The 13,582-nt window shown below is 44.1% G+C and overlaps 1 protein-coding gene across 1 annotated transcript in view; it reads right to left on the minus strand.

Moving 5' to 3' along the window:
• RNF216 (ring finger protein 216) overlaps positions 1–10,682 on the minus strand; it is a 63,136-nt gene extending 52,454 nt beyond the window's left edge. The window contains 6 exon segments of the mRNA XM_009705682.1: positions 570–734; positions 1,696–1,798; positions 5,495–5,571; positions 7,364–8,221; positions 9,310–9,443; positions 10,616–10,682. Coding sequence (XP_009703984.1) covers positions 570–734; positions 1,696–1,798; positions 5,495–5,571; positions 7,364–8,221; positions 9,310–9,443; positions 10,616–10,682 — 1,404 coding nt within the window.
• Between the last annotated feature and the right edge of the window lie 2,900 nt (positions 10,683–13,582).

A 13,582-nucleotide genomic window follows, 5' to 3' on the forward strand; every position in this document is an offset into this window, starting at 1 on the left:
AGGAGCATATCAGAGGAGTAGATCCAAGTCAAAAGCCTGAAGCCACATTTACATTCAGTTTGTTGATACTTAAAACAAGTGTCTTTAAAGCTGCATTACAGTGAAACTGTTTTCCAAGGAATATAAGGACTCATTCCACAAGTCATAATAAGAAACAGGACAGTGAGACTTGGGTTTCTTCTCAATTACGTGCAGTCAGTTAACTAATAGCAGCCGTTAAACATTTTAAGATTTAGCTAAATGTCTAGGCTTTATTGGCAATTATACCGCAATTCAGCAGCGACGTACAGGAACACTTCTCAGTTTAATGCATTACCTACCATCACCTAGCTAGCGTTTCCCCAGTTCTCCTATTAGAGAAAAGTAAAAACTTCCTGCAGCATTCTGTCTGGCCACTAAATTTCGCAAGTCTCTACTAAAAGGATTAATACTTCTGAACAGGAAAGGAATATCATTAAAAAACCCATAACCGCACACTAGCAGATGGTACAGTAAGGCAAAAGACATCACACTGCTCTCCAGACACGGGAGATAACCCTAGGAAAGAAAACAGACTTGAACTGGAGAACCTTTCGTGTGATTGCATAGTGTCCCTTGAGTTCATGTAGTGCCCACTTAATGTCTTGGCTGCTCAGCATTTTGAAGTCTGCCATAAGGAGGTCAGCTGCCTGAATAAAGCACCGCTGATCAAGTGGGGCAAGTTTGGAAAAGTCGAAGTAGTCCACTTTAGGCACCTAAGGAGAAAATGCGAAAAATATAAAAAGGTTGCTATAAATACACGCAAGACCACCCCAAAACACTGTTTCAGCGATCAGGACCTTCTGCAAGACCACCCAAAATTCAGGTTACATAGCACCCAGTTCTGAGCACCTATCTAACCATCAGCTTAGAGCACAGCATGGGCGTGAAGCCTACTGGTCTATGCACCACACTGCAGCTCTGCTCCAGTTGATACCAAAGGGTTAAATAAATCAGCTAAATTAACAGAAACAGGCACATTCTTTACCGGTAACACTAGCAGGACCCACACCGTGTAGTTTAAAGCCATTGTGCATGGCTGCACAAGACAGCGAGGAGAGGATACATTTAGGTTACTATAAAGGGTGAACAATTTTATTGGCTCAAGGATGAGAGATGCTTCAAAGAGTCGAAAGAGGTATTCAATATTTCTCTCTCTCTCAGTCCACGCACAGCTACTTCAATATACTCAAAGTGGCTCACAGAGAATCTTTTGTCAAATGGACTTTAAAAAAAAATAAATAAAATTAAGAAGCTGTAAGGAGATTTGCAGTTAGGGGGCTGAAAGGCAATGCCTAAAGGCCACACAAGAGAGACCTGAGGGCAAAGTCTAGTTCACGTAACAGAATGACCACGGAATTCTTGTATCAGTTATCAAAATGAACACTTCAGATGGGGTAGCTGACAGGCAGGCAGGGCAGAAGGTCTCGCTGAAGGCAAAAGAGCAGACATCGTGCAGCTATGCAACAGCAAAACAGGAAAGTCTTGGAAGTCATCTTGAAAGCAACTAAGTATTACTATTTAACTGTGTTAAATGCACCCAGAGGCCTCCTATGAAAGTACGGCTCAACCAAGCACTTTACAAATATGCATTAATAGAATCAGACATCCCAAGGTCCACTCAAGTTGAACAGACTGGATGAGAGGCATGCTGTAGACAAGGATGCTCTCACTTGCCTTTGTCTCATCTTGGCTGGCAAGCAGGCTGCTGCTGGGATTTAAAACCACTCTGCCTTCCTTCTTTGGGTAATCTGGATTTTCCAGAAGAAAGTTACAAAGTCTGAAAAGATAAATATAGTTACTTCAGGGGTTGGGAGCTCAGGTTCACTCCCTATTTGTCCAATTTTTAGTATCCTATAATTAAGAGGCTAGGCAGGCAAGTCACAGCCTACCCTGTAAGAACCAAGGGAGGTCCTATAGACTAGAGCAAACTGCAAGTAAATGACTGAGAAAGAATGATCGGCTGTATGACTGCAGAAGGAAAAGCAAATAGATTTCTTTCAACAATTAAATTTACATACATGAAGCTTGTATGGGTGAGCTACCAACCAACCTATATCTCTCCATGCCAGAGGTGAACAACCAGGTTTACTTCCCTGCCCGCACCCATGGGTAAAACCATAGAAATTGGTACCTCCTTTGAGCACATGTCAAATCCTGCATGGTTAAGAGTTAAGGTGTACTAACTTTCTGCTACCCTGGAATTAACATTATGAAGACCGTACAAGAATGAACAGTCACAACACTAGCAGCATTAATCGAAATCTAGCTCTCATTTACTGTTGCTAATACAAACGCATCCTTGGAAAAAGAAGCATACAAACCCCTACAAAGACCTGTGAAAGGTTCATGTCTTCCTCAACAAAAGATTACAGATTCAAATTTGAATTAAAGCCTCCAGTCTCGATCTACTTTCACGTTAGAGACAGAAACATGTTTAAACTGTGTTTAAATACAATAGGTACTCTGAACACAGGTTTCATTGTAACAAAGCTTGAAATCACACCAGCATTGTCCAACTTCCACTAGAAACTGGTCTAGTGAAAATCGCATTTAGAAAATAATCACTAAAAATTGCTGAAAAAATTGCATACTAGCCTGTAAATGCAGCATACCTGAGGTCCTATCACAAACGATCATAACCATTACGTAAATTTAGTTTAACTGAGTATTTCAGCTTAGAAAAGACTCTAGCGAGTAGTTTCAGAATACACCATTCTGGCCAGGGATCCATAAATACTTCAGAAGCCCTTTTGAAAGGGAAGCTTGCCGTAGGCTATCTGTCTGAATCGGACTTTCACAGCTTAGTCTCAACCATCACCAACCAGCTGTGCCAGCTGGGTCAAGTAACATAAGCTGTTCCTCAGTTTCCCTAGCTGTAGAATAATATCCTTCTGAAAGGAGTTAGGAGAAGCAATTAACATTTGTAAAACTTTTTGAATGTGAAGCTGCTAGGCTGCAGCAAAGACATAATTGCAGCTAATTTACATTCCTGATGTCAGAAATCAGTCCCTAATTAAGAAATCTGAACTGGCTTGAAGCATTAACCCACTATCAAGGCATGATTACTTTAGCCCTGCTTTCACATTCAAAGCAGAGGCACTTCTTTTTGTTTAATCAGGTATTGACATATTGAGCCAGAAGCTTTTGACTGAGTGTGAATGCTTCCGCACACAAAGGCTGAATAGATGATACCCTGCTAAAAGGAGCTCCCACATCTTATCTTTCACATCAGTTGAAAGTTTTAAGACAATCATTTCAGAAAACAACAAAATATCTTGGCACTGAGCATTTAATAGCTTCCAGCTCCCCCCCCCCCCCCATTTTAGGAAAAGATAACTGTTTTAATCCAACAAAACAGAAACTTCAAGAAGCTGAAATCACTGCAGCCCAATCGCAAGAGTTTCAGCTGGGGCACAGTCAGAATACATTTGAACTATTCTGCATGTTGCCATTTCCATGCTCAGAGATTTTCAGAGATGTTAACCTTCAGTGTCTGACAATTAGTTAAGTGGGTCCCAGCACGCAATGCACGCACACTTGCAGCGCTGTTCATTAATATCTGCACCACAGGACACAGAGCCAGTTAAAAGCCTCATCCCTGCCCAAACCCAGCTACCCTTATTTATTATATTTCAAGCCTGATTCAGCTTGACATACCGTAGAGATCAAAGAGACCCTGCCAGCGCGGCTGACCAGTGCTTTGACCCATTTGTTCTCATACAAAAGATGCAGTGACAACTCAAAAGATAGTTTGGTTAAAGGAATAAAAATATGGAGAAGAAATCTTTATCATCCAGTAAGTGGGTAACGCACCACTGAGCAGACACTGTAGATGGCCTACAGGGAAGCCTGTAAGCACCTTTTCATCTCACTGGGTCTGCAGCACACAATAGGAGAGAAGAGATTTCGGGAGCAAATAGGGAAGGAACACATTAAGACTGATAGAAGCCAATACTGGGATTTAATTCTATCAGGCTTCACTAAATCCCTGCAGGACACAACAACGGGTTTTTTCACACAATCTGTGAGAAGGTCCCACAGCCAGATGCCTAACTTCAACGGTCTGATTGCCCCGAGGAACGGCCCTACTGGTCTTCTACACTCCCAACGCAACCATCCATGGCAAGGTGCACCAAAAATGTGGTGCGGGCACCTGAAAGTTTCTCTCATGCTGACCATGTCACCACTGCAGGGAAAGCACTAGTGAAAGACAAGAAAGAAGTTACAGCTTGATGACTTTCTAACCAAGAAGCCCTACTTTGGAGACACGACTTCACAACACAGGCAAAGGCAGCAGAATAGGAAACCTATGCCCAACAGATGGGATCATCCTTAGTTCCTTGCCAGTTAACTTATTTATGGTCCAATAACTAATTCAAAGCCTCACGCACTTAAATACTGCTTAATTAGTGCCCTAGTTAACTGGAAAGGGCATCGGATTCATACAAGATAGAGTGAATACTCTGGCAACCAACACCTATTCTTCATTCTTGTATCTGATAACTAATTTCAATGTATTTGAGATAGCAGTGACAGCTGCAGACAGAGAAAGAGAAGGGCCACCTAGCAACAGACACAAGTCACAAGCGATTTACTTCAAACCACTCTCCCCTCTGCGCTGCTGGTGCCAACACACACAATCCTTTGCTCTTCAGCTGTGCAAGCTTTACCCAAAAGGGTAGAGAGATGACACAACTTATCAATAAGGTTAATGACTCTTTAATCTTTTGATTCTAACATGACTCCCAGAGACATCAAGCATGATGAACACCAAGATATTCTTGAGCTGCTAACACAACTGGGAAAGCAACAGTCCTCACGCTGATTTTCCGCTCCTTTTATTTCCCTTCTTGGTTCATGTTTCTGCTCAGTTTGACCAAAATCAGTCCCTCAACAGATATCTAGACTCAATCCTACCAGCCCTTAAACGTGTTTGCTGTATTCTTTCCCCAAAAAGTGATGCAAGAGAACTCAGACAGCACCACTGACACTTGATTAAGTAAAGGGGATAAAAGCCAACATCATACCACTAAATAAGGGAGTCCAAAACAGCGTTAGCTTTACCTGGAAAAAAACAAAAGCCAGTGAAATGAAGAGGTAGGAAACTATTTTCTTCAACTCAAAACTCACCAACCCACCTTCATACTATGCTTTATAGAAGTCATCTCAATACCTTAACCCTGACACTCACCCTTTTTTAAGAACCCTAGTAATTATATGTAATATCTTTAAATAAGGAAATGATCTTAAAAGCAGAGAAGCTACAGCATAATGTCAGAATTAGAGAGGATTTACAAAAAGCTCTATTAGAAGGTAAAAAAAAAATTCTCTGCTCTTTGGGACTATATCAATGCAGTACTGCCTCCCAGCCTGGATATGCCCTAGAACAGCATCATTAGCAGGTAGGGAAACGGAAATGTGACTGCAGCCAGACTGTTGTATGATACACCCTGGCTTTTAGCTCTATACTTACACATTTAAGTCATAGCAGTTCTTGATGCTGATTAGCTCTTCAATATATTCCTGCTTCACATCTGGGAACCTTGCTTCCTACAGTAGGAAAAGCTAAAGGTTACGGAGGTATTAGCAGAGCTGTGTAGCACAACCTAGCAACAGCATCAAAGACAGAGATTTATACATAATTATCTCGCACTCTCCTGAGACAAGGGCCAAAACGGATTTCAAGAGACCATTTATATCCATCCAGCCTGGACACCACAAGCTGCTGGCTTTCCTTTGCTCCATAGGATGATTGCTAACAGCTCTTTCTCACCTGAAGAGTATGGTTAGTGATGTGAATGGCCATGAGCAGCTGGCCTAACAAGTGATTCAGGCTAGATGGAAAGAGGCAAGGCACGTAGGTATGATCTACAACACAAGAAAAGCTAATATTTACCTTCAGACAGAAGATTAGGGAGTTCCAGAATGTGTGCTGAAATACAACATTCCAAAGCAAAAGGAAAAAAATGCAACAATACGTATACCCACCCAAAGAACCCAGACACACTAGCAACGAGATCAGAACAGACAACAAACCTTTACCGGCATTTCTGGGAAAGCTCTCCCAGCATTGGCCACGTAGCAAAGAGCGCTCTTTGCTGCTCTCTCTTGTTGGGTTTCTGTACCAGTATTGCAATCGATTGCGCTGTATGACATTTTGCTTTGCAAGACTGGACTGGTCAGGGTTGTCAAGCAACCCTGACAATGCAAGAGCGTCTACTTACCCATCTCAAAGCGAGGCACTCATCAGAAAGGTCTTAGTTGGAAAGAACCGAATTTTGTTGGACTGCTACTTAAAGAATATTTTCCTCAACCCCAGTTTTCCCAAACAGAATCAGATATGGGATGCAGAGGGAAGACTTGGAGGAGATGGGGGTGCTGGTGTAAGATACAGATGTGGTAAAATATGCTTGTTTGCAAAAAAGTATTCCCTAAGGCATCAAGAGAGACTCTTCCTCCCTAGCAATCAAGGGGCAGAGTGTGCACTGGAGGGGAAAACATTAAACATATGAAGCATCACCACATTTTTTGTTTGTTTCGTTTTTTTAAATATACACCGTGTTGCTCAAGCTGCTGATTATACCAAAGGTTAAGGAGTATCCTTCTTGGTGGTTCAGTTCTTGTAGCTAGTGCCCCTCATGCTAAGCTTCACACACAGAATCAGAAAGCAGCATGTGGAGTTAACATACACGCGTCTTTGTGCTGCTTATCCAGTAATCCCTCAGTGCTACTGCTCGGAAATCCATTACCCTGATCACCATGGTGGCCTTAACATGGCCATGGACCAAACTACTTTAGGCAAGCCAGCTGAAAGCAGCCACGGCTCTCAGCCATGTATCTCTAAGCCCTGTCTACTCCACCCTCTATCCCTCTGCCAGTGTTTAGTATCTCAGTTTTGCTCGTTTAGCTCTACATCCATTCCAAAACCACTCTACAGAGTTGGGTTAGGAATCAGCCAGACAAAAAAAAAAATCTAGCAGAATTGAGAAGGCAGTAGCCTTTAGGGGAACAGACCCATGTTATTTCACCTCACTGTGCCCTTGAGACCCCACAATCAGTTCTGCTAAATCTCTCTGGCCAAGAGTCCATCCTAAAGCAAACAGTGTCCTCGGGATTCGCATCTGCCATAGTGCTGGGGTTATTCTTTCAAACCAAAGTTTTCTAAGATAGTTCATTGCACGCTCCTCACCTGGTGCATAGCTGAGTCTCAGCCAAAACGAAGAGGATTTGCAGCTGAAGTCAACAGGGCTGTGCTTTGAGCATGTGAAACACTATACACCTTGAAAAACCTGTCTGAAAATAACATGCACACAGAAGGCAAACAAGCCCTGGGAATACTTACTGTCTCTCTGATGAGCAGTGCAGTGAGGTCTTGGTCCTGTCCAGCAGCTCCTTGTTCTGGCACGTTACTAGAGCCAAGTTCATGAGAGCCCTGTGCGGGGAATGCTGGACCTGGCTGTTCATTGTCTATCGCTGCCTGCTGACCCGTTTCTTCTGGTGGATGTGCCAGCTGGGGCGAAGCAGGACCTGGAATCCCATCCTGCTGTGGTTCAGGTCGGGGAAAGGCTGGCCCAGGAGCCTCCTCTCCATATGCCCTTGAAGATCCTGGGTCTGCTTCAGGCTGCCCTTGCTGAGGAACACAACCATTCACTGCAGCATGTGGCTCGCCTTCCAACGGCTGGAAGTATGGGTGATCCTGCTGGCTGTTCTTCGGGATCTCCTGGTCTGCAGCCGTTGCAGCAGCTGCTCCTCCGAGGTTTTGCTCTGGCTCTAAGTCTTCTCCTTGCCATCCCTGGGCTTCCACCTTTTCTTCCTGTTGTGGTGGAAGGTCTGCATTCTCCAGACTAATGATTTCTCTGTTAACGACAGGCTGTGGACTTGTCTTTATTGCTGGAAGCAAACTTGGACCAGGCTCCTGGTTACTTGTAAGTTCAAACCTGGGGCCATTAAGCTCAGACGGTCCAGGCTGCTGCAAGGCAAAGTTCATATTCTCATCCCTGCTTGGTCCAGCACTGCTCTCCAACGTGTGATTATACCGGTCACCCTGGCACAGCAGAGTTGAGATCTCATCTTGCAGATATATGCTTCTCAAGGGCTTGACACCACTTTTTGATCCTCCTTCTCCCACAGTGTTTACACCCTGCCACTGAGCAGCAGGTCTGATGACATTGGGACGCAGAAGCTGCTGGTGCTTTGGGGTCTAAAAAGAAGACAGACAAGAGTAAGTAGGAGTTCTTGTCTGCATGTCAGAATCCTTATGCCAGATGATCTTTTGCATCTAATCAAATTTCTGATGGTAAACAGATGAAAAGTTTGTTTAGCAAGGTGCTTAAGGCGGCATAAAACTGCAATCCACATCTCTCTGTTTCACTGAACTCCATCATCAGTCTGTCCCCAGGTGCTAAGAGAACATTTGGCAGAACTGGGGATACACAGGACTTTCAGAGTGGAGTAATTCCCTAAGCTCATCTCAGTACCCACTTCCCTCCCAGCAAAACAGCCTGGGAAAGAGGAACTAACTGATGGCATATTTGCATTCTCACCTATTTATTTAAACAGGCAGGAACCAAAGCTTAATACATTAATCTCTGGCCTTGTTCTTGCCTCTGGCAGACAGACTGCTGTATGCCAACAGAGCCTGAATATTGTCTGCTACTGTTTTCAACTAAGAAACAGAAAGGTCAGCTTGGCAACCCATTTTCTCAATGTCTCCGGTTAATTTAACAGAAAAGTGGAATATATTCTTAATATGGCTTAGATATGAAATTAGACACTAAATAATCAGGGTAAGCTAAAGCCTTTGGCCCTCCTCTCTGTGACTGCCTGTGCCAGTGGAAGATTTATCAGGTGGGCTGGCTTTCTAAAACTGCAAAAATGTAAGGGCCTGTAACAGACCAATAAAAATCCAAATAGCATAGAGGAATATAAAGCATACAAGGTCAAACAAGGCACGTTTTGTAAACCTGCGTTCTAAGGAACATCAAGTCCTCTTACAAAGCACTCCACCTTTCTGGATGTAGAGAGATAACTTTATGGAAGCTACAGCCTTTGTTAAGCAGAACTTTAAATACAATGCAGTTTAACAGTCTAGTTCTCCTCTCCTGTGACCCAAATATGATTAAACACTTAAAGCCAGCAAAATGCCATCATTTCAACATTCATTTCAGACTTCCTAAGTAAATTACTGTAACCAGACAGGACTCTCAAAGGAACGTATCAGATATTTGCACAAGAGTTGGCTATAAAGGCCATGAATAAAGCAGGGCAAGTATAAGAATGAAAAATTACCTCTGCCAAGATGACTACATCATCGTCATCTTCCTCACGCTGCTGCTCTGCTGGCATTTCCAGCAACAAAGGTAATTCTTCATCCGAGGAATCCGATATCGTGATAAGACCTTCGTCCCTGCGGTTTATCCAGTCTGTAGTAAAGTAAGTAAAGTTAGCTATTTGCTAAAGGTAAATAACTGAAATTACAGGGCACAAGCACTGAAACATCTGAAAAAGCAATCTTCACATTTGCATTGCGGCAACAGGGAAGAAGCACTCAAAGGTCAGTGGTTCCTCTGCAAGTTACTGTTACAGCAACTCCGGCCTCCCTCAGCCCTCTGTGCAAAACACCTGCATAAACTGTAGGTCACCACAACGGCACATGCATGAAACAGTCACTCTGTCACTTACGCAGCGATTCTTCTATCCCAAACTTCACCACAAGTCAAGCTGCTGCAAAAACTATTCTGAACAAGCCACGTACAGAGTACTTCCTAATTTTTGCAGAGAAGTCCTGAACTTTCAGTATCTCAGGGACGATATATTTTCTTTTATTCATGCGCAGTGCATTCTAGAGGAGAGATAAGGTTCCCTGTGCAATTTGGCCTCTTCCAAAAGAGTTTGACTTTGCAGGAGTACCTTATGCAAGACTGAGATAGGGCCCCTGGCCGTGGGTGCAGAAGATATCCTCCTGTTAGAGGACAACATTGCCCCTCAAGGCTTGCCAAGAGTGCAATATAGATGCTACTGAACACAGCTCCTGGAAGGCAGGACAGATAGGGTTTCCGTACTGCAGAGACGGCATACAACCATGCTTTCCCTATGATTTCACACAATGTTTTGGCTTATGCTTTAGCATAAGTACTCATGAGTATTCATTTATCACCTTTCAGGCATACACAGAAAGCACCACTTTGAATTCCGCTCTTGGAGGAACGGTACCAAGGCATACAGCCCTATGAGGATATGAATGCAGACCCAGCCTCTCTCCTATGAGGTCCTCAGAAGGGTGGAACACCATAAGCCCCTCAGATCTGCTGAAATACCTCTACATGGTGTTCCCAAGAAGTTAGTAATCTGCCTTAAGGCAGTACAACATGAGAAAGACAAGAGAAAAATATTTTGTATGTCTGCATAAATTGAGAGAATTTTCTGTAGGTGGCTGTGCAGTACGTGTAACAGGGCAGTGTACGACATGGCAAAACAGACCACTGGCAGGTTCCCATTAACACCACTCTTGCAAGTTTAGTATCTATGAATCCCGCTGCTTGTAAGCAGAGTTTTACAAAGAGAGTTTCAGAAATACGCACAAATCAGTACTCACCTTTCCCTCTGTGACTACGGAAGCTGTTCAAGTTAATTACTTCTTCATTTCCACCTCTCTCTGCCATTTTAAACAGCTGTACCCAAAGGCGTCAATGCCCAGGCATGGCAGTCAGGCTCACATGAGGAACTAGAAGACAAAATAAAACCAGGAGAGAGTTAAGGCAAACTCAGCAGCACCCTAATCAGGTTTTCCAAAGACTAAGTCACTAGATCATTTTAGGGGTTCTCCTGGCTCTTCCAGCACAGTCTCTCCACGAGGATATTTTTCTGTGCCACCTTCTCAGCGCCTAAAAGTGGACATGTTTTCCTTATCTTCTGTTCCGACAGTTAAGACAGGCGATTGAAGAGTGCAGTCAGGCCCAAGAAGCCTCTCTGGAGAAGACACAAAGATGCTTATAGCTATGCAATCACAGAAAGGGGTGGGAGGATGTAATTCTGTCCAGCCAGGACTCAAACCCTCCCCATATGTGGATCTTCTCTTGTTTCCAAGAAGTCAAACCCCCGATGCATCAACTCCCATAGCAGTGTTTCCACCACTATCTACTGGCGAGAGGAACAAAAGCCACTTGCCTGAGCTGCCACAGGGCAACACCATGTAAGCCTGCAGTTCAAACGTACCAGTCGATGCCATTACAACCATACCCTATTGCACATAATGCCATGAAGTCACACCACGCACAAGTGCTGCAGAAACGCTAGCACCAAGGTGAACAGCCAATATTATGGGTCAGACCTGATAGCCCAGCTGTCGAGGAGCTGAACCACAAAGTGAGCCTTGAAATGGAGACACCAGCATCACACCCCAAATTCCCTTGTGTGCTGCCAAGCTGAGGTACAACTTCAGAGGGACCAGGGATGCTTTGAGCTCACTTCCACAACGTCCATGTTGTTGGCACGTCAGAAGGAAGCTGCACCCCCAGCAGGGCACGATATAAATGCGTGTTTTGTGCCTGCACTGTGAATCAGCATGGAACAAGTCACATTTACAGAGCACACCTTCTTGCCACCATCTGCTGTTTTAAAGAAGGGACTTCCCAGATTTACAACACATTCCCTCCTCAATGAGGGTTTGGTACAAGTTCCAGGATACGCCACCTGCTCTCAAACCAAAACCAAAGCACGACAGGGATCAGGTTCCTTCACAGGACTGAGCTTTTGGGACTAAAATTTGCTACTCCTACCTGTTCTGACAGAGGCACAACGAGCCAGCTGGAGGTTCACAAACAGGATTAGGAGGTCAGAGGAATCACTGCAACCTGAACAGTAGGTTTCCATTTTATACTCTGTCAGTTTATAGCTCTCAATTCCTGCTATTGCAGAGCATCTGAATACATACAGGAACTCTGAGCACAATTTGATCACTGGAACGACAAAGGAGGTCTTTTTATTGAGAAATATTGATCTCATTATTAGAGCACGGAGGAATCTGTATTATTAAATATTTACTGATGCATATGTTGGAAGAAAATGGTGGATCTGCTATAAAGTCCTGTTTGCTGGTACACAAGAGCAGTATAAATTCCTCCTCAATAATTCCACTTAACCTCTTCTGCAAGGGACAGGATTTGCAGCTAGGACAGCAAAATGAAGAAATCAGTTCAGATGCATACTATGTATTCATAACTATACCCCTCCCAGGAACTAGTCAATATCATCAAAATATCTTAACACAGGATAAAATAATAATAAAGTGTAATTTAGCACTTAAAAAAAGCCAGAACCCAAGCCACATTTCACAGAAAGCACACGCTGCACGGCAGCGCCGAGACTTGGCTGGTTTTGGGCAGGAACAGACCCTCCTGCAGAACAGCCTGCACAGATGTGGTCCACAGCCTCGCACCACAGGCAGCGGGATCAATGAGTGCGGCAACAGCGTTTTCCCATTTGCAGAGCAGGACACTTGCTTAACACACATAAAGGGTGCCAGCAGCATGGCTTGGTGCCTGAAGCAGCCTCCTCCAGAGGGAACCTCCACCATAAATGTTTTCAAGGCTTGGCTACAAACAGTCATGCTCACCTGGTCCCAGCACTGGTGACGGTCCCAATTTGGGTGGAACATTGAGCTAAGGAACTGCAGAGGCCTCTTCTAACCAGCATGAATACAAATATGCAACTAACCCTGTATTTCAGCCCCGAAACCTCAGGAGCACACCCTATTTCCAGTAAGCAGCTCCATGAGCATCATATTGATTCTTTGAAAATGCTTCAAAACCAAGATTTTGGGAGTATTTCCACCAGGTTCTTCAGCTTCTTAAACTGAAAGACGGCAAGATTTAGACAACTATAAGGAAGAAATTCTTCCCTGTGAGGGTGGTGAGGCACTGGCACAGGTCACCCAGAGAAGTTATTGATGCTCCATCCCTGGAAGTGTTCAAGGCCAGGGCGGATGGGGCTTTGAGCAACCTGGTCTAGTGGAAGGTGTCCCTGCCCATGGTAGGGGGGTTGGAACCGGATAATCTTTAAGGTCCCTTCCAGCCAAACCATTCTGTGATTCTGCCTTACAAGCAAGGAGAAATAAATCTTACTTTATTTGTCAGAATGGCATGAAGGTGCTATTCTCATCATTGCAGACAGCTGCTGGAGTGGCAGTTCAGTAGCTGGGTCACTGTAAGCATACTTGGTGAAAACCCTGTCCTTTTTAAAAGGTCACATCCACATTATTACAGCTGTATTTTCCCCGGTACTCGTGAAGAGCTACCACCTAGTCCTGCACAGCATTTTTCCATCCTTAGCCCTCTCAGTACCTTAGAAAACAAGAATCAGTATGCTTCTTGCTATTTAAACGGAGAAATGGAAGCATGGAAAGGACTAGTGTGGCCAAGGCCACCAAGCAGGCTAGCAGCAAAGCCAGGAGCAGCACCCACACCTCTTCAGCTCATGTACCCACGCAACCACTTCTGCTTCCCAGCAGGCTGGTCCTACAAAGCACTCCTTCCAACAAGCAACAGCCCCTGCATGGCTAGCA

This window comes from Cariama cristata, unplaced genomic scaffold, assembly GCF_000690535.1.
Source record: "Cariama cristata isolate BGI_N322 unplaced genomic scaffold, ASM69053v1 scaffold12468, whole genome shotgun sequence".
NCBI lineage: Eukaryota > Metazoa > Chordata > Aves > Cariamiformes > Cariamidae > Cariama > Cariama cristata.